The sequence below is a fragment of the Podarcis erhardii genome (assembly GCF_964252035.2).
Source record: "Podarcis erhardii genome assembly, chromosome: 13".
In the NCBI taxonomy this organism is placed as follows: domain Eukaryota; kingdom Metazoa; phylum Chordata; class Lepidosauria; order Squamata; family Lacertidae; genus Podarcis; species Podarcis erhardii.
This window is the reverse complement of record NC_138502.1, coordinates 13,363,198-13,384,418: the sequence shown is the minus strand read 5'-3', so window position 1 is coordinate 13,384,418 and position 21,221 is coordinate 13,363,198. Positions and strand designations below refer to the sequence as shown.

The 21,221-nt window shown below is 44.6% G+C and overlaps 1 protein-coding gene across 2 annotated transcripts in view; it reads right to left on the bottom strand.

Moving 5' to 3' along the window:
* Nucleotides 1-21,221, bottom strand: part of HSD3B7 (hydroxy-delta-5-steroid dehydrogenase, 3 beta- and steroid delta-isomerase 7) — a 62,940-nt gene that overhangs the window by 21,179 nt on the left and 20,540 nt on the right. For both annotated transcript variants that reach the window (XM_081835276.1, XM_081835275.1), the window contains exon 2: nt 1,677-1,841. In XM_081835276.1, coding sequence (XP_081691402.1) covers nt 1,677-1,836 — 160 coding nt within the window. In that variant the 5' untranslated portion in view covers nt 1,837-1,841. The remainder of the gene's footprint in view (nt 1-1,676; nt 1,842-21,221) is intronic.

Genomic DNA, 21,221 nt, shown 5'->3' with positions numbered 1-21,221 from the left:
AGGGCAAAACGTCCTGCCGGAAGGGGAGGAAAGTAGTATCGAGGGCAGTGTAACTGTCAAAGGGAAGGTCAGGAGCAACGTACGCGCGCCAAGTTCAAAATGGGAGGCGCGCGGAAATGAAGAGAGTCCTGGGGAGGAGCCTGGTCCCAAAGCCCGAAGGAGGGGGGAGGAGGCGGCAGAGGATTCAGCCTCTGGAGAGTCCCGAAGGGAGAGAACACAGGGGGGCAGAAAGACCCTGCGGAAAAGGAAAGAGAGAAAGAGGTGGACCAGTACAAGCCTCTTAAACTGGTGTAGAGGGGGGACCGACTCAGAGGGGACTTCAGCGGTCTAAGGGTAACAGACGTAGAGTCACGGAGCTCGGATGTGAAGCTAATAATGTTCTTCAATAAAAGCTTTTGTACATAAGCTGGAGTGGGCTTTGGTCTCTTGTGAGCTGGGACCACGGGTGACTCTGACAACAATTAAAGGTGCATTGGTCCCATGTTTCACCAGGCCATCCTTACTCATGAGTAAGGCTCATTGAACACTAGGATTTGATTGCCAAGCAACCAAACATAAGACTGCTCTGCAACATGTGAATTAGATGCCAAGGACTGAAAAAAAAGAGACAGACTTATTGTGCTATTGGCTGCCATCCACATTCCTAGGGTTTCTAGCTGCTAAGTTCCAACATTCTTGTGGAGACTACTCATTTTTTACTTGGAGGGGAAAATGTGTTTTTAAAGGTCACACACCTTCAGACCTTGAAACATATGAGTCCTTTTAGACACCGGGGCAGGGGGGAGGGTTACCGTCCAAGAAAAATGGGCGGTACATGGACTGATTTCTGTGAAACTCTCTCAGGTGGACAAAGGTTGCCAAGATGGAAAATATTTCAGCCTCCTGTTTATATAACCAGGGAAATAAATGTTAAGCTGGGGCTCAACTGGGAAACCTGCCTTAGAAACCAAGGACTTCTAAAGAAGATAGCTGTGGCCAGTTTCAAAACTCCACCGATTTTCAGAAACACAGTTGGGCTTTTTAGAAAGTTAGCTTTTTAGTCCCCACCACACGCTAGCAGATGTGGAGAACCTTTGGTGCTCCAGATGTTGATGAACTACAAATCCCATCAGCCCCAGCAAGCACAGCAGGGGCATGGGATGGTGCCAGTTTTAGTTCACACCAGGTCTAACACGTCATGGGTCCCTTTCATACCTCACCTTTAGGGCACCTTCAGAGGACTTTATTCCAGCATTCATCTATATTTAATTGCACAGAGCTTATACAGCAGGTGCTGTCATTGTTGTTAACCGACCTTCACCATAATGTACCAGGGCAAGTTTCAGCAATTTTAAAATTCAACACTGAAAACAGTTCTAAAGAAGTTGCAGCCACAGGTATACGGCGGGACCAAATATATCTCAAGGATCCAAGTCCAGTCTTTACTGAGCATTTGTTCTGATTTGTTTGTGGGGAGGTTATATGACAGTCAGATTTTATCCTAATTTCTTTGTGCGGTGGTTACATCCTCCCCTACAGCCTTTAACGTGGCCAGTTGGGCATTTCTCTGGAGAGATTTTTGGAGACTCTCTCAAAATGTATTTGCCCATTCTGTGCAAGACCCTCAGGGAAGTGGAATCCACACCCACACCTCTGCAGGAACAGGAAAGAGTGACCCAGGGGAATGGGCATCTTACCTCTATCCAGGTGTCGCATGCTTTCATCGAGGTGCAAGTCTAAGACGCGCACTTTTGCAAGGCCAGGCTCCTCCTTCAGAAGCATCTGGACCAGATTTTTCCCCAGAAAACCGCAGCCACCTGTCACAAGGTAGATCTGGTTTTTGCTTGATGACCCCATTTGTCCTGTGAGTAGGGAGTAAAGGATAAAATTTGCTTTCAGTCTAGAGGAACAAAAGAACTGTAGAGTTCTGGAAGGGACGAGCGAACAGAAGCTGCAAGCTAAGATTCTCCAGCAATGGTTCAGATACTACTATTTCTAGAATGCTTAATAGGACTAGGTACTTCACACAGGGACGTCAAAGAATTTCATCGCAAATGGAAAGGGAAGAAGAAATTGCTGCTCCCCACGTTTTCGTCCCAGGTCTGGAGCGGAAATCAATCCGACTGACACAATCAGTATTTGCTCACATTGTTTTTTTAAAGTCCGTAGCCAATATGCAATTAAATACTTGGGGGGGGGGGGACGGGACGACACAATTATTGTTTTGACATTTTGTTTACACTGAAATGAGCGGCGTGGAAATAACTGCACCATTAATTGCTTCAGATTCGTAACTCACATAATTACCTCAGTTACATTAAACAGAGAGGCAGCAAGATGAAGGATGCAGGATTTGCCAGAAACCAAACTTCGGCAGGATGGAAAAAGTGAGGTTGTGACAAAGACAGGTTGGGATGGAAGCCGCTGCCTTCTGACATCCCTGGCTTCACACAGAAAGCAAAAAAAGAGACAGGCCCCACTGCCCTCAGGCTTACGCTCAGTCGAGTGAGGCTTACATGCAGGAGAGAAGGAAAGAAGAGACAGCACACAAAAATAAAAGCGACAGAGGAGACATTGGTAGGCACAGGATCCTTAGAAGGAAGGCAGACGTTTGCAGAGCAGTTTTTAGGGACTGCCTCCAAGTGGCTAAACAGAATAGAAGCACCTTTCCAAATGCACTGAGGCACCTGCAGGAGACTGAAGAACAGAGGGGCACGAGACCATCGGCCACAGTGGCACACAAAAAAAAACTGTTCAGAGGCCCCAAGCAGAACAGTCTTTCCTATTGGGCTTACTGGCAAATTGCGCCAGGGCGCTGGCCTCTCAGGGGCGCCTCAGCGAGTGGGGGAGCTGCGCAGCTTTGCCGGCGGCCTCCCCTTTCCCTAAATGCCCACCAGCTGCGCCCCGCCAACCATATGGCTGGCGGGCGTGCAGCTTGCTTCCCAAGCCTCCGCAGGAGGAGAGCGATCCCCACAGAGGCTTGGGGAAAGGTCGACAACTCTGGGAAAGGGGGCGTGGCGTTGGAGGGATCTTTGAACCACAGCGCCAGATATGCTTAAGACGGCCCTGGCCCCAAGACAGGGTGGAGAACCTCAATGCGGCCCTCAGCACCTCACTTTCTGTCCCTCAGGACTCTCCAGAGGCCACACTTTGCAACATCCTTGAGGGTTTTCACCTGGCTGGCCTGCCTCCCTGAACTCTGACAATGACTCTTGCTTCTCTTGATGGAGGATGAGGCGGGGCAAGAGGGAGTGAGGAAATTAGGTAAAAGGGTAAAGTTTCCTTTCCTCTGGCCCTGCCGGCCACCAGATGTGGCCCTTGGAAGGCTGTCTAGAAGGAAGAATGCAGCCCTCAGTTGGAAAAAGGTTCCCTGTCCCTAATCCAGGGTATTTACAACTGCATCCCCACTTCTTGCCATCACCTTTACGGTTCTGCTTTAGCACGTCTCAACTTCAGCTTGAACTGTGAAGCAGGCCAGTTGTTTCCCCTATACTGCAAGATGCACAATTATCAGTCTGGAAACGGTTGCCCCGGTGATCTATCACAGATAAGCAAGAGGAGGGTTCTGCAAAACGCCAAAGGGAAGCGGTTTAAGGAATCTCTCACACGAGGAATGCTGGAGGGGAAGGGAAGAAATAAGCACAAACTCTCTCCATTTGGGGGGGGTCTTCCCCCTCCTCCATACGACAGTGAACAGCTGCAGGGCTTCTGGAGTTTCTACAGATGTCCCCTATTAATCTCAGCACCTGTCAAATGGACCATTTGGAAAGGTGTCCTGTTTCTGTTTCAACATGCCTGAGAGACACCCCCGAAGCAGCCAGTCACACCTGGTTTGATGCCTTCTAAATCCGAGTTTCTCAGAGCACTTTAACAAGCAATCCCTCTTCTCCCCCCCCCCCCGAACTCTGGAATTTAGCTGTGTGAGGGGAATAGGGATCTGCTAACTAGCCACTCTCAGCTCCCTTAACAAACTCCAGCTTCCATAACTCTTTAGCCACAGCTGTTTAAAGTAGCATGATACAGATTTAAATGTATAGTGCATGTGCAAACTAATATTCCAATATTAAATTCCCAGCACGAGGCCACAATCCGCACAGTACATTTTAAAGTCCTTCTTATAACGCTTTAACGGTCACGGCTTCCCCCTGAAAGAATTTTGGGAACTGAAGTTTTTAAGGGTGCTGGGAATTGTAGCTTGGAGGGGGGGGGAATTAAGTTCCCAGGATTCTTGGTGAGGAGGGAGCCATGACTGCTATAAGTAAAGGTAAAGGGACCCCTGACCATTAGGTCCAGTCGTGACCGACTCTGGGGTTGCGGCGCTCATCTCGCTTTATTGGCCGAGGGAGCCGGCGTACAGCTTCCAGGTCATGTGGCCAGCATGACTAAGCCACTTCTGGCGAACCAGAGCAGCACACAGAAACGCCATTTACCTTCCCACCGGAGCGGTACCTATTTATCTACTTGCTCTTTGACGTGCTTTCGAACTGCTAGGTTGGCAGGAGCAGGGACCGAGCAACGGGTGTTTTAAAAATACTGTGTGGATGGGGTCTCAGTTAATAGCTGCATAAAGGCCCAAAAAACCAAACCCAAACCAAATAAAATAAAAAAATGCAATCATGATTTTTTGTGGGTGGGGTGGACAGAACCTGGCATTCAGCATTTCTGGGTCCTAGTCACGTTCCTAATGAGTGGTGATGTCATGGAGTGAGACAGAACTTGCTTGGGCTGTGGGAGGTGCAAGATAGAGAGAGATCAGCTCAAAGCCGCCACACTTGCGTAGCCAGATTAAGCTTCTCACAACCCCAAACAGCAAAGTACTAGGAAATCTGTGATAAGATGACATTGCTGCATTAGCCTCCTTTCCAAGTCTGCTTCCAGCAGATAAGTAAATGCTTTAGAATAAAACCTGCTTGTAATTTCTAACCACTCTCTCAAAGAGAAAGATCAGTTGGATTTATAATGGGCTAGGTTCAGAGTCCCCCCGGCAGATGTAATGGCCTGTTCCCTCTTCTCCCCCTGCCCTGCCACCCCACACCTCCCCACAATCTGCTCCAGAGGGTCCCTCAACCTTCCAGAGGAGATTTTGGGGACACACAGGGGGAGAAGGGAAGAAGTCCCATTTGCACAATCAAAAGTCTGTTTCATGCGCGGGGTGCTGCAACTGTAATACTGCCCGTCAAGTGAAACAGGGGTCTAAACAAAAGCCATTACCTTACCCCCCCACCCCCAATGGAAAATGTAGCAATTCCCCATTTGCAAATTATTCCAGATTTTAGTGTGTGCATAGGGTGGAGGGGCAGAGAGGGGAAAGGGGTGTGCAGCATGGAAGGAGAATCACAAGGTTTAGAGGCCTGCGCTTGGCACTGCCTTTAAAAGCAGCATATTTTAAAAGCGTTTCAATTTGCTGCCTTTTATACACTCAGACTTTATATAGAAACACCGCCAGACAAGTCAAAGAGTCACTCTCCTTTTTTAAGCCCTGGAACACGGGCCTTTGGTCTGCATGCCAAGCCCCTTTTAATTGTTTAAAACCGTCTCTTGTTGTCATACATACTAGTGAATATAGGAAGCTGCATGAGTCACATTCTTATATGCAGGTTGGGGGAGAGCTTAGACACACCCGCTGCCCTTTCCAGAAGGCATCCCTCAAAATGAACAGAGGCTTAGTCAGTCCGGCAAGCCAAAGATGCAGAAATCAAGACTGCTGCAAGTTTCCCCCTAGGAAACAAGGCCAAATTCATTCTGAAAAGCGGCACAAAAGCAGAACATTGTTGCAGGTTTGCTGTCCAAGAACCAGCTCTATCACACAGTGGCTTTCCTTTAAAAGAGAAGGCAGATCAAAGTCTGAGATCTCACAAAAGAACATTGATAGGGTGGGTGGGTGGTTTTTTTTAATGGCCCACGATGACCATTCACTGCTTCTTTGTTGAGGCCAATTACGGGAAGGCTAGTTTCGATTCACAGATTTCTCAGAAATGTTAGGGTGGGAAAGGTGAAACATCCCACTTTCCTCCAGTAAAAGCATTTGGCAGGTTTGGAAAAGGAGCACCTTCCTCCTTGAGGATCTAATGTGGGGTAGTGGACCCGCTCCCTAGTAGGAGTGTCTCTTGCTTGTCTCTGCTAATGGGTCGTTTGTGTGCATGCATACACAAAACACAAACACGTATACAGATTCATCTATACAGTGGTAGCTTGGAAGTCGAACGGAATCCATTCCGGAAGTCAGTTCGATTTCCAAAATGTTCGGAAACCAAGGCGTGGCTTCCGATTGGCTGCAGGAAGCTTCTGCAGCCAATCGGAAGCCACGGAAGCCGCGTCAGACGTTCGGGTTGCAAAGAACGTCCACAAACTGGAACACTCACTTCCGGGTTAGTGGCATTCAGGAGCCAAAACATTTGACTTGCAAAGCGTTTGCGAACCAAGATATGGCTGTACTGAGTATTGCAAGGTGACATTAAGTCTTCATTGATATTTTTCTTACAAAGAAACACAAAACCCAAGTAAGCTCGTTCCTTACAAATTACCACTGCTCAGGGAGTTGGGGTGGGCATACAACCATTCTGCACAGCTCAACTGAAATACGCTCAATGTGACAGTTTCCATAGCAAGGGATACAGGGGTTTCAAGACTGCTCATCACACCCGTTGTAAACGCAGGTCCAAGAGTTTTTGCTGCCTGAGGCAAATTCAAAATTTGCTCTTATTTATTCAGCATCATCCAGATTTTGAGTCATATGGCTTCCCCCAAAGAATTCTGCGAATTGCAGTTTGTTAAGGGTGCTGGGAACTGTAGCTCTTATAACAACTCTCCACACCCTCAAAAACTACAGCTCCCAAGAACCTTTGGAGGAAGCCACAACTGCTAGACGTGGTATATGCTTTGACAGCTAGATTGTGCCCAATCTTTATAAAGCATTCGCTGCAATCTCTTTGCAGGAAAATTGCACAGAGGGCATTCATCTTGATTTGCCTACATGATGTTTAATACGTCTTCCCTTCATTTACAGTGGTACCTCGGGTTACAGACGCTTCAGGTTACAGAAGCTTCAAGTTACAGACTCCGCTAACCCAGAAATAGTACCTTGGGTTAAGAACTTTGCTTCAGGATGAGAACAGAAATCGTGCGGCGGCAGCAGGAGGCCCCATTAGCTAAAGTGGTACCTCAGGTTAAGAACAGTTTCAAGTTAAGAACGGACCTCCAGAACGAATTAAGTTGTGTTTTTTTTAATAATATTTATTACTTTTAAAAGTTACAAAAAAGGAGAAGAAAAAGAAAAGAAGACAAAAGAGAAAAAAAAAGAAAAGAAAAAACTGAGAAAAACAATACAATACAATGTATAAACAATACAAAACACAACCTAAACCCATTAAACTAAACATAAATAAAGCAAAACAAAAACAATTTAAAAACATACTTCCTTTTCCATACTCTATCCTTCATTCCCTTGTTTCCTCGACCTCCTCTCACCTCCCTTTTTGTATCCCACTTCTACTAATTGTTTCAGTAAATCCTTTCCATCTTTCTCCATTTTCTATCATATTATAAATAACATATTTTTTAACCTTATTTCCCATTAAAACTAAAATACTTATATATACTTAACTTCTTATAACATTTCTGCTAAATCCATAAAATATCATTCCACCATTTTTCTACCAGTCATTAATTTTACAATATTTCTATATATAAACTTTACATTTTCCAGTCTTCTTCCACCATCTCCTCTCCCTGGTTTCGGATTCTGCCAGTCCTTTCCATCAATTCCATATAGTCCATCAAACTGGAGATCTTATGTCCAAGGCTCTTAACTCTTTTCCAAATCCCTTCTGCAGATCTTCTTCATATTCTTTAATGCTAAGGAGCAAATCTCGGGAAAACTCCAACCTAACAGTACTTTTATTCCTTCTGGATAGTTCAGCCAATTTTCCATAGTTAAAGCTAAGGTCCATAAAGTGTTTCAGGACGTATTTCAGGATTCCTCCAAATCCAAAGGCCCCCAAAACTTCAATCTCCTCCAAACCCAAACCCATGTCCCAAAAGACAGTTAATCCCTGGATAGAGGGATCTTTCCAACTTTCCTTCTTCAGTCCAAGCCGGGATCCAATCCTCAAAATCTGACTTTTTCTAAATTCAATCATAAAAGGCCTCAATTTATAGTCCTCAATTTGCTTCTGCAAAACTAAGGATACCGCTTGTATTACTTTAGGTTCAAAAACAACAGCTTTCTCCTTTTTCTCCACCCTTTGTCCTGCCAAAGTATATTCTTGTGCCGAGTCCTGAATTATTTCTGTGTTGGTGCTCACTTTTTGATTCAAATTAGTCACTTTCTGTTCCAAGTTATCAATTTTAAAAATCATGTCATCTGTCTTCTTATGAAGCTGTTCCAGCGAATAGCTTATCTTACATAATACAGTCACAATGGCTTCTCCTGTCAACATTTTGAATGGTCCAAGGTCAATCTCTGATTCTCAGAATCCTTATCTTGCAGCTGGAGATCTCCCTGTTACACTCCTGTAACAGTTTGACAAGCTGCCTCTAGAGGGAAACAGTCTCCACTTGTATCAGTTCTTTCAAGCACAACTCAAGCAATAAAAATAGTTTCGATTTTCAGTTACTTTTCCTCCTTTTTAAACGCAGAAGAGGACAATGGAAACAGTATCTTACTCTTATTTTAGCTAGCTGTCAAATCCATTCTGACAATGAACTTTCCCCAAACGTCATCTGGCAGCCCATTTCCAGGTTCAGAGCAGTGGTAATTTGATTTTTCACTCTCTCCTGCAGGCTCACTAGGTCCAAAATTTCCTCCCTGTTCTCCTGCTTCCAAGGAGGGTTTTGTATTTTTAACCGATGGAAATTTAATCCTTTGTCAAAAGCTTTCAAAGACTTTAGCTTGTAACATCTTTGCTTCAGTCTGTTTACAAAAGTGGAAGGCAGACTTCCTGTTTATGACCTTCCCGCTTCGGTGCCAAATTAAAGTATTTAAAGATCCAATTTTCCGTTCTACTCACGGATAGTTGTTTAAAATCCAATTGTCCACAGGAAAAAGTCAGCGCTCTCCGGCAGCAGCAATGCGGCTTCACTCTGTGAAAGAAGCAGTCGATTCAAAGCACCGCGCCACTCACCCCACGTCGCTCCGGATCCCCTAAACAGGGTTTCCCCGCGAGTAGGGGAGGCGCAAAAGGTGCCAGCCGAATCCCAGGTTCACAAGCTTCTCCCGCTTGTGATTTCAGTGGGTCTCCACCTTCGCCGTGGCGGTCAGACCCTGTTTTCCACGGAGCAAGTTCCTCCCGATCGGAGGAGCTCCGCCATTGCCGGAGGCGCCAACCCGGAAGTCCCAGAACGAATTAAGTTCTTAACCAGAGGTACCACTGTATTCACTCGACACTTTTCAATGAATTTCCCTGACACTTTCCTAACTGATAAAAGTCTGTTTCCTTTTTAAAATGTGGGTTTTTGCTGTCCTTGGACGTCACAGTGCTTCAATCCACTTTTATTGCTAACCCTAAATCTCCAGGAATGCACTGTAATCCCTCTCACCAAAAAACAAAAAAAACCCCACACCAACAGCCTACAGACACCCTAGATGCCGAACAAAATAGCAATGGCCATTCTCAGAATACTGAAAGACCAGGGAATTTTAGAACTCATTCCCAACGTACTGATGCAAAAGCCCAGCACCTACCCCTCTCTCTGCCAAGCCGTGGCAAGAGTGCATGGGATCTCAGGCACCAACACAGGATCTGTGTCCCTTTTGAGAATAGAAGACACGGTGGAGTCCGCCGTGCTTTAAGAAATAGGGTTTATTCGCCTGTTTAGGGAAGCTTTTAATGTTTAATAGGTTATTGTATTTTAGTGTTTTATTAGAAGCCATCCAGAGTGGCTGGGAAAACCCAGCCAGATGGGCGGGGTATAAATAAATAATTATAATAATTATAATTATAATTATAATTATAATTATAATTATAATTATAATTATAATTATAATTATAATTATTTATTATATAATTATATTATATAATTATAATTATATAATAAATTATAATTATAATTTATTATATAATTATAATTATAATAATTATTATAATTATTTACACCCTCGGTCTGCTTGGAGGGGGTCCAGATCTTACAGCATGGCCCAGAGCATCGCAGGCAGTCCTTCTCCTTCCTTCACCTTCCCCAAGATGGAGCTCTCCCTTTCTTCTTCCCAGAAGCCTCTTGCCCTCCTTCAGAGCAGTTACCCTGGCAACCTCCCAAATCTCCAGTCTCTGGTCCTACCTGGGACAAGGAGTTGTTGACTACCCTCAATTTCTTTCTATTGTAACGCTTGCTTTTCCCTCAAGCCAGCAAGACTGGTTTGCATAAGGCAGCCCAGGAATCCTCACTTGTAGTATGTATTCTCCCTGCATATCACAAAGAACCCAAAATCCTAGCATTTATTAATTTCTAGAGTTTAGCCCAAAATCTCTAACAGTACTTTGCGTTGTCCTCATTAGGGGAATCTACAGAACATGCCAACACCACTTCTTAGCAATTTATTTTAAAAACTGTAAAGCTATTTGTGCTCATACATTACTGATATTATGCTGAAAACATATTTAGAAAAGATTAATCAAGAGTCAATGAAGCCCACATTCCCCAACTAAATTCAAAACAATTAGCCAAAAGAGTTAAGGAACTGGCCAATACACATGCATTTCTAGAGCAATAAATTATCACAAAACTGCACGACGTAATTAAAATCCATTTAAATAAATAAATAACTCTGCGGTTTGCAGAACGCTTTGAAGGCAGTTATTAGTGTGAGCATCAAACCTGTTGAAAGACCATACCTGGGCGAAATCAAAAGACGCAAATACCAGGAGGAAACCCTTTGTAGCAAAATCAAACGAAAGAAGACAGTCGCCTGCTTATTCATTCAGCAGCTAGCATGCTGCAAACTTGAAACACCTTCTGATCTACCATATGTAGAAGAGCAATTATCCTCAGAATTGACGTGTGAGGGTAAGCGCTAATAGAGTCCCCTATAAATGGCAGCCAAAAGGAAATGAGAAGGAAAGGAAACAAATGTCATGTTGCTGTCAGAAAAATACCACTCATTTCCTGCAATGTCAGGCTTTTCACGCCATGACCGAATATGCCTGGAAGCAGATGGTCAGCACGCAGCCGTCAGAGGGGCAGGTGCGGGGGACACAGTCCTGCTGCCCCCCTTCCACACGTCCAGTCTACAATTCCAAATACAGTGGTACCTCGGAATACATACGCTTCAGGTTACAGACTCCACTAACCCGGAAGTAGTACCTCGTGTTGAGTTGTGGGTGAACATATCAGACGACATAGCGATTCTTCAAACAGCTCTTGTTTATTCACAGGCCAGGACAGAACTGAACTGAAGGGTTCAGTCAGCCTGCTTATATAGAGCTCCAGTACAACGTAACTGTAACAATTTTCTAAAACTATCCAATCACTGAACGTCACTTTCGATGCCTTATTTGCATAACTATCTACAGTATCCCCCTGCTGGCCCAGGGTGAGAACTTCAGTACATAACATCTCGGGTTAAGAATTTTGTTCAGGATGAGAACAGAAATCGTACTCCGGCGGCACGGCAGCAGCAGGAGGCCCCATTAGCTAAAGTGGTACCTCAGGTTAAGAACAGTTTAAGGTTAAGACCAGACCTCCAGAACGAATTAAGTTCTTAACCCAAGGTACCACTGTATGTATAAAGAGCAAGATCAAAGGAAGCTAAAGCTAAACTCTAGATGTAGTTAGACTACTAGCTCCAGCCAATGTGGCCTATGGTCAAGGAATGATGGGCGTTGTCCTCCAAAAACATCTGGAAGATGCTAAGCTGGCTACCTCAGAGCTGGTGAGGTAGCCTTTGAGCAAGAGAGAAGCGGTTAACTAGAGAAGCAGCAGGGAATCTCAGGCCTGTTTGGTTGTTGGTGCTGGCAAAGCACCACACAGGGCTTCCCAGGGGCATCTGCAAACTCCCTTTTGGCCCTGCATCCAACATCATATATTAAACAAAATTTATATAGCGCTAGATTGTAGTAAAAAACCACCTTTTAAGTGGCTTACAATAAATATATCAAAATTATCACTAAATAACAGTTAAAAACATTTAAAAATAAATGAAAGCATGTGTTTGTACATATGCTTATGATATCTATATATATCTATATATCTATATATCAGTAAAGGAGATCAAAACACATCAGCACATACACATTTGAATAGGCTGGCTTAAACAAAAATGCTATAAGCACACATCCAAAAGAGTACAGTTAAGACGCCTGTCTGAAATCAAGAGGCAGGGAGTTCCTCAGATGCTGCCTGTAGCAGTGATAGATAGGGCAACAGATAAAGGGCAAGTGAGTGTGGCTTAGACAAATGGCCTTCCGGGACACATTGGGAGGAGGTCTGGCAGGGATAAACAGGGGAGCAATATGTCAGCCTTCCCTAGCCTGGTGCCACTGCCCCAATGGTTTCAACCACAATTCCCATCATCCCTGACTCATTGGCTCTGCTGGAGCACAACTCAAGGATACAGGAAGCCCTCTTACACTGAGATAGACCATCTATACTGACAAGAAGTGGCTCTACAGCATTTCAGCCAGGAAATGTCTCCCAGTCCTACGTGGGGATGCTGTAAATTGAACCCAGGACCTTCTGGGCACAAAAGCAAATGCTCAACCACTAAGCTACAGCCCTTCCCCCAGGTGGGAAGAAGCTGCAAGATGTGGTCATTTCAGTTGTATTTCTACAGTGATACGATGAGAGCTTTTGCACCTTGTGGCGTGCCATGTATTAAATTTCGAATTTTGCAATTTGTGTTTTTTAAAGCACCATTCTTCATTGAGGTTGCTGGAGAACAGCCTATAAGCCTTCTGAATAAAGTTAACTGGAAACCAATGACGTTGGGAACAATATTGGAGCGAGTTATTCTTTCCTCTCAGCGAGCCACACTTATGAGGCCAACAGCTGCATTTCAAAACACCTGAAAATTTCCAAACACTCTTGGAAAGGCAGGCCCACGTAGAGTGCGCTGCAGCCATCCATTTAATTTCTGGCAGGGATGAAACATATATCATTTGATTAGAGCGGCCTGTGGTGAAATTCATATTGGCTACGGTCCACAGGATTTGCAAATACCTTTTAGTTAAAGCTTCAGAAACTGCGAACACTCTGTTGGGTCTCCACTTAGGCAGCTCTTGCAATAATTTTTACCAAGGCATTTCTATCTAGTAACTAAACTTTTACATTTTTAATTCTCGTGAAAAGCAACTACAGGCCTGATATCGCACACTGGTGTATTGTCTAATAGATGCTAAGTCCTAAACAAGGCCCCCTTTCAGAAGCCAATATTGATACAATGGTCGTAACGCAAACAGTCCTCTTGGTTCTTGGGTTGGTTTTTACTCCTGAAGAGACAGTTGAGTCTTTATTTTGCTCATTTTGAAAGGTTTATACACTGCTTAGTCACAATGCTCTCTAGGCCAATGGCCTATGTGGACCAGCAGCCTGTTCTTTCAGGGATCAGCCAAATGTCTGTGGTAAATCACCAAGCAGGACATGAACCAAGGGACACTTTCCTCTCCTGTTGTTTCCAGAAACTGGCATTCGGGCGCATTACTCAGAGCTCTGTAGAGTTGTCTCTATAATCAATCCAAATAGACAATATAATCTCTCCTCCTCACACCCAGGTGGAAAACAAATCACCCGTGCATCACCACTATTTAATAATAGATTTTCAGCAGAAAGCCTATGTTCCCTTACGCACATGTTGTGCCTTCTTGTGAACTGCAGAACAATGGGACATTTCTGTCAACAAGCAATTCACGGGAACGCTATTTGTTTCATTTCTGTTAAGTCGGCTGTTACATCATTTCGCTCCACCTTGGTCATTAGTACGCAAGCCCTACCCCTGTATCCATGGGCAATGCTACCAATGGTTTATAATATTTATTCCCCCCTCTAAATGCACATTAGAGGAGGAGAAAGCAGATCAATTCAACCTGTATCTATCCATCTGACTGCCACCTCTAGATTTTTGGTGACTCCTTAGTTTGCCGCTGCAGCTGGGCCCAGCCACATTTTTTTGTGTGCTCTAAACATCTTCTGCCCCTAAGCCAAATCTGTGGGATGGCAGCAGTTGACTTATTTGGGATATGCCGCTCTTTATCAAAAGACCACAGCGCAGTTTACAACATAGTTAATGCAGCAACAATATAATGAATCTAATAGCACACAAGACATTAATAGGCTGCATTTGCCTACGTTCCAAGAAAGTGAGTGGCTCACTTCAGTCGCAGGAGCCCACGTAAACTGGTAACCCATTGAGCAAACACGTTCTGCCCTTGTTCTAGCTATACAGGTTTTGCCACGGATCCCTTTGGAGACTCTGAATTGCTCTTCAAATATTTAACTGCCCATGTTTTGAGCTAAACTTTGAACATAGGGGGTCGGCAGGTGCAGAACAGAACAGAGGTCGACAGTGATGCGGGGCCTGTGGGCACACCTGCAACTTGGAGAAAATGCCCTGGGCGACACAGAAGCACAGCAATGTAAGAAGAGCCAAAGGGCCAGCCTGAGATATTTCAGCCCCTGAGGCAAACCGAAAAATGGCTCTTGGTCCTCCTCAGGCCAAGGAAAAGGGGGGCAGTGAAGTTCTACATCAGGAACAAGGAGACAATGAAGATCTACGTCGGGAACTTTACCCGAAGGTTCACGTAAGAATCAAACACCATTGAATTAGATAAATTAACAGGAAGGATTAGAAACTGCGGGATCAGAGATTCTTAGAAGACTGGAGTAAATATATGAACTATTTGAAAAGTAATTGTGATTAACAGATTACCCTAGTAGGACTGCAAGAAGTTTTGTAAGGTGGATTATTTGAAATATTGCAAGAAAGACCATGAAGAGAATTATTAGTTAAGGACAATTAAATGTAATACAGAAATTAAGAAATGAAGAATAAGTGATAAAGAATGGAAAATCATCAGGGGTGTTGACGGAAGTCTAAACTATTGTATAAGATGAGAAGTTGTGTTGTAAGACTGTTGGAACTGATATGTAAAAAATAAATGAAAATGTATATGAAAAAAAACAGGAATCAAAGACCAATGTGGAGGAAGGAACAGGGCCTGCTCTGAATTATACCAGGCAGGTGCAGAGCTCAGGGGACCCCAGAAGGCAGCCCCTATTCACCAAGCAGCTGCAGCAGAGGTAGCATTGGGATGGAGGCTGCCAAGGAAGTGGCAGCCATGGGCAATGCATTTCTCGTGGGCTGAATCTGCTGCATAGCTGTCAAGTGTCCCTTATTTGAAGGGACAGTCCCTTATTCCAACGCCATGTCTCGCTGCTGTCCCTTATTGATGGATGTCCCTTAAATGATGTCCCTTAAATTTCAAAGGAAGCAGCTCCTCTCCCTCCCTCCCTGCCGGCCAGGGAGGAGGGGGGCTCCAACTGTGCTGCTTGGCTGTGTTGCTCACCCAATAAGAAGTCTAAGAACGACTGGGGGGTGGAGCTTGCATGCCTTGTGTGTGGCTAGTTAATGCAAGCTGAGGGGTTTTTTGAATGCTGGACGCCATTTTGTTGCACGTGCTGCTGCAAACTTTGCAGTGCAAAGCCAGGCCGGGGAGCCATCTTAAGTTGAGGCTGCATAGGCCTTGTGGTGCATGTGATTCAGATTCTATGCAGTTGAACCTCTGGTTACAAAGTTGGTTGGACAGTGTTCTCGAAGCTACCAGCATGAGTTTGACCAGACTGCAGGAGGACAGGAAGACTGGAGTGCCTGGAACAGGTGAGGCTGCAGGTCTCTTATTTTGGCTGCTGGTCCCTTATTTTCAAGGCTGCTGGTCCCTTATTTTCAAATCTGTAAGTGGACAGCTATGATCTGCTGCCCCTATGGATCTTGCCACCTGAGACAGCCACCTCACCTTGCCTCATGGGTGGGCTGGCCTTGCCTAGTCCAGCATCCTGTTTTCACCCAGGCCAGCCTGATACCTGTGGGAGGCTTGGCAAGGGGGACCCGAGAGCAACAGCCCCCTCTCCCCACTTGCGATTCACCCAGAGGCATCCTTCCTCCAGCCAGAGGAGGTCGCATGTCAATGGCTGCCTCTTTCCTCATGCCGTCCTCTGCTTGGTCAAACATTCTCAGCACCTCAGTGGGAGAGCCAGAGTTACCAATTAACAGAAAGACAATGGGTATTTGGGCACCTCGAAAAGGCCAGCCCCGTTGCCATAGAGCTTTGAGGCCTTGTCTGTACATTTACCAGAATGGACTGTGCCACTTCCAAACTCAGGTGGAGATGCCATTTTTTAAAAATGCGGGGAGAGGGTGGGAAATCGTAAAAGAAAAACTAGCAAATATAGGGAATAGGGCTGGACTCCCTCTCATGAGCTTATAGTTACTTGATTTTATTTTCCCCACTAGCAGGGAGACTCTCAAAAGCAAATCCACCACCTTTAGCCTGAATGTTTGCCTCCCTTTCTGCCACCTCAGAAATTGTGACGTCTCTGGTTCCTCAATCTTGGAAGCATTTTGGATGGGTCTCTTTGCCAGCCTTTGCCACCCTGCTATGTCTCCACTATAAGAGATCACTTTGCACAGAATAGCACATCTTTCTGAAGTTTTTAAAATTGTATTTATATAGGGTAACGGATGACTCTATTTCCTTAAACATAGAATCATAAAATTGTAGGGCTGGGTGAAATTTAAGTACAGTATTGATATTTCAAAAGATGATGTTCTGGTGAAGTTGACCACTTCAGCAATGTATAAACTGAATCCTTTCTCACTATCACTCCCCAAATTCCTTAGAAGCCCCCTCCCCCTGCTGCCCCACCTTCCAGAAACCTGCATAAATTGCACCATATGCATTATAGGATCCCGGAATCTTTTCAGCTACCCTTCTATTTATGAGAATCCTCTGTCGCTGTTAGGGAGTTTCTCAATTCTTGCCATGACAAATGGACAACAGCTTAGTGTCACTTCTTTGGCCCAGGTCTCAAATCATAAACTGTATGCACACCAACACATTGCACATCAGCTACCAAATAATGATAAATGAAGAAAACAGCGGAATGAAGGATGCATCTGAACAAACAGATTATCTCACACCAGTTGCGTGTAGCTTTGGATCAGAAACTAGGGGCGTTCATATCACTTAGGCCTGCAAACAAGGAAGGGTGGAGACCCCAGGGGTCACCAGCTGTGGCTTCCACCCCAACCCTCTCCCTCTCATTTTAGCTTTAAATTTTGGCAATAATTATAAAATGTGAGCACTCCACCCATCATATTCATTTTTATAAAATGCCACTATGTTTAATTTGTGTTAGAGCGTCATTAAGAAGGATAAACTACTGTACAGTAATGTATTGTGTCTATTCCATTTCTTTTTTAAAAATATAAACAGTATTCTATCCTCCAATCCCACCCCACCCCTAATTGCTATAAACTGTTCCAAACATACCAGAAAAATGACTCCTTTGCAGAACACCTGGATTCTCCCCCACCTTTCTCAGATGCTTCAAATCATGCTCAAAACAAGGGAGACATGGTCCTCAAACACCAAACCCTCGCTTTCCCTGTTAACACACCTCTTCTTCAGTTAAGGCACATTGCAAAGGGAACCAGGCTAGCAGTCTGATACTAGTAAGGTAAAGGAGATCAGGAATTTGCCAACATCACAACTGTACAACTCTGTGCACATCTCAGGAAGAAGCAGTGGGCCCACTATAGCCACACAAAAAGGAGAAGAGGGAACGCACAGCAAAGACTAAAGGAGAAATATATTTGCAACATTTCCTATGCTCATTTGTGTGCAGAGATGCAGAGTACGATTTTTTTAATTGCTGGGGGAAGTAATCCCACTTCCACCTAAGTCATAACCGAAGGTGTTGGCCTAGAGGCCTTGGCGTTTATCTATCTGATGTTGCCCATCTCTGTGCTGGTCCTTTGCAGTCAGAAAAAAATAATAATGGGAGACTCCAGCAGTTCCATTAATGCTTATTATACCTGTGCTCTGTTCCCACTAGGATACATTCATTAGTCCAGCAGTATGTAATTGCCATAGTCAAGGCCGGATTTAGGTTTGATGAGGCCCTAAGCTACTGAAGGTAATGGGGCCCTTTATATGTCCAACTGTCCTTTGTCAACAACAAATACCGTATTTTTCGCTCCATAAGACACACTTTTTCCCTCCTAAAAAGTCAGGGGAAATGATTGTGCGAATGCAGGCAGGAGGCAGGAGGGAAAACCGCCCAAGAACTGCACACACGCTCCACAAGGGAGCGCGGCTCTTCCTGGCTTTTGCGGGAGGTGGGGGAAGGGACATAGGGCAGCCCCTTCTCCCTCCTCAGGGAAAAGCCCCCAAGAGCCACAAACACGCTCCACGTGGCTCGTGAAAGGGAGTGCTGAGCAGAGACTGAGATGCATACAGGCTCTGCTCAGAGCTCCCTTTAAAGAATATTTTTTTTCTTGCATTCCCCCTCTAAAAACTAGGTGCATCTTATGGAGCGAAAAATACGGTAGTCTCTTTTTTTTGTTTTAAATATATGCTATATGGCAGACATTCCCAAACTCGGCCCTCCAGATGTTTTGGAACTGCAACTCCCTTCATCCCTAGCTAACAGGACCAGTGGTCAGGGATGATGGGAATTGGAGTCCCAAAACATCTGGAGGGCCGAGTTTGGGGGTGCCTGCTATGTGGTAATTTATGGACTTAATAGGTATCTAAAGCCATTTGCACATGTTGCCATTCTCTGCATCAGCCTCCACACTCTCATCCCCTGCAAGTAATGCAATGCTGTGTACACGGACTTTGGGAGCAGATCCCATTGAACAGAGATTCTTATTTCCATGTAAATACACACAGGATTGCAGGTTCACATATAAATACTTAAGAGGATTTCCTCCCCTACTTTGCTTGATTAGCTTTAAACCTCTTATCTCTTTCTCCAATCCACACTCTGCATGGCCCACATTTGCTCCAGGGCAGACACCTGTCTTTCTAGATTTCTGCTATCTCTATAAAGCACCCGAACAAAGCTGTCACTAAGTACAGAAATAAAAATGACAGATAACCCTTCTCTATAGGAAAAAAACAAACCACATAATCATGACCAATCCTCATCTGCTGCTCAAATAGATTCCCTTTTCTTCTCCTTCTAACCTTCCACATGCCTGACATATTTAGAAGTCTATACAGTACTGGAAACGGGAAAAAGAAAACAGGGAACTGTTTCTTCCTCTACAAGTTACAGCATTTTCTGAAGGAGCTCAAAAAGGCTCAGAATATAAGGACATTGGTGATGAACTTGGATTCTTGTGGCTATTATTATTATTATTATTATTATTATTATTATTTGTTCCCTGCCCATTTGGCCAAGTTGCCCCAGCCACTCTGGGCAGCTTCCAACAGGTATAAAAACATAATAAAACATCAGACATAAAAACTATGCAGCACTCAAGTTAGTCCTGCTAATTCTCAGGTAATCTCAGAAATGCATCGCCACCGCAACTTTGAAACTGCTGTCCCAATTCACTGATCAAGCAATTGAAAACAGACGGCATATACGGATCTCTCAACTGAACGGTGAACAGATTAGCTTTTATGTTGATGTATGGAGCGCTTAAGACAAGGATGTGGCCAGGTGCTGTTGAACTACAGTTCCCATCTTCCTTGACTACTGGTACTGCTGGCTGGGACTGATGGGAGTTGGAAGTCCAACAACTTCTGGAAGACCAGACCACAGACGGGTTCTCACCTTCCAACTTCTGCAAACTGCAAATAGCAATATTCCGTCAGAAAAAAACATTTCTCTCTCTCTCTCTCTCTCTCTCTCTCTCTCTGTGTGTGTGTGTGTGTGAGAGAGAGAGAGAGAGAGAGAGAGAGAGAGAACTGGGAATACCGTTTCTGAGATTATGCCTCTGTGTGCACCGCCTTACAAAATGCAAATGGGTGTATCCAAAGTTATTCGACTCAGAACAGACGCATTGAAATTGATACGCGTAACTAACATATGCCCATTTATTCCAGTAGGTTACTCATGAATGGCACTTAGCTGAATACAACCCAAAGTATGCTTCCCCCAAGCCGCTTCTTTAGAATAATTGCTTTGTCCTATTACGCAAATTCACACGGTATTTTTGAAAACGACTACAACTCGTGCAGTTCACTAAGATATATTTAAAGCGGAGACCATCCCAATTAAATTTCAGTGCATTTTGTTGTTCAGTAACCTGTCCATTAAAAAAAAGCTGTGGTTTTCAAAGCATGTCTTGGAGAAAACTCTTGGGCTTTTTCAGAAGCTTATCAGGGATTATCAGAGAAGTGGTAAATATGGCCAAAAGTAAAGGGAGGCAGTCACGTGCCACAGGTATTCTGTGTGTGCCTTAAAACGGCCAAGAATTCTGTGGCGGAGGTGAAGGCTAATAGAGAAAGGCTTTCTCCGAAGGCATTCAAAGTTTGAATGCCCATGGCATCAAAACAATGGCAAAGGCCATCCATCTGAGCAAGTCATCCTTCACAGGCGGAAGATTCTGGATTCAATTCCCAGCATCTTCAGGTTGGGCCAGGAGAGACCAATGACAAGTCAGGTAATAATGAGCCCTAAAAACAGAGTTTTTATTTACAAAATGTATACACTGCTTGGTTGTAAGAAAACGTTTAAATGGTTTGCAAAACTATGAAACATTCAAACCCTCATTTTAAAAAAAAAGAGTTAAAAATTAAGACATTCTAAAGAATGTCAACAGCAGCTTTTTGTACAAGCGTGCTTAAACAAAAACGTTTTAAGCAGGTTCCACAGCAGAGAGTACAGCAAAGGGACCTGCTTGATGTCAGGAGCTGCCACACTAAAAGAGTGATTTCTAACAGATGCAGAACGAGTATTATGAAGCATCAGCTGCAACACTGCCAGTTCTGCAAAGGGAAAAGGTCAAATGGACACATTATGGGGTAAGGTAGGCCTGGAGGCAAACTGGTCTCAAGGTGTAAAGGCAGTGGTTTTCAACCAGTATGCTGTGGCACCCTGCGGTGCCTTGAACGATGGTGCCGCAGGCAACACTGGCCTCTGATGCCCTCTCATGTCTCTGCCTCCCAAAGACTTGCACAGTTGTTTATTGCAGTAGCCCTGGCTACAAGCTCCACAGGCGAATTGTGCCTCTGTGGCTGGCCAGGGGGTGCTTCCCAGGCCCCTGTGGGGCAGTATGAGGAGGCACCAATCTTTGGGGC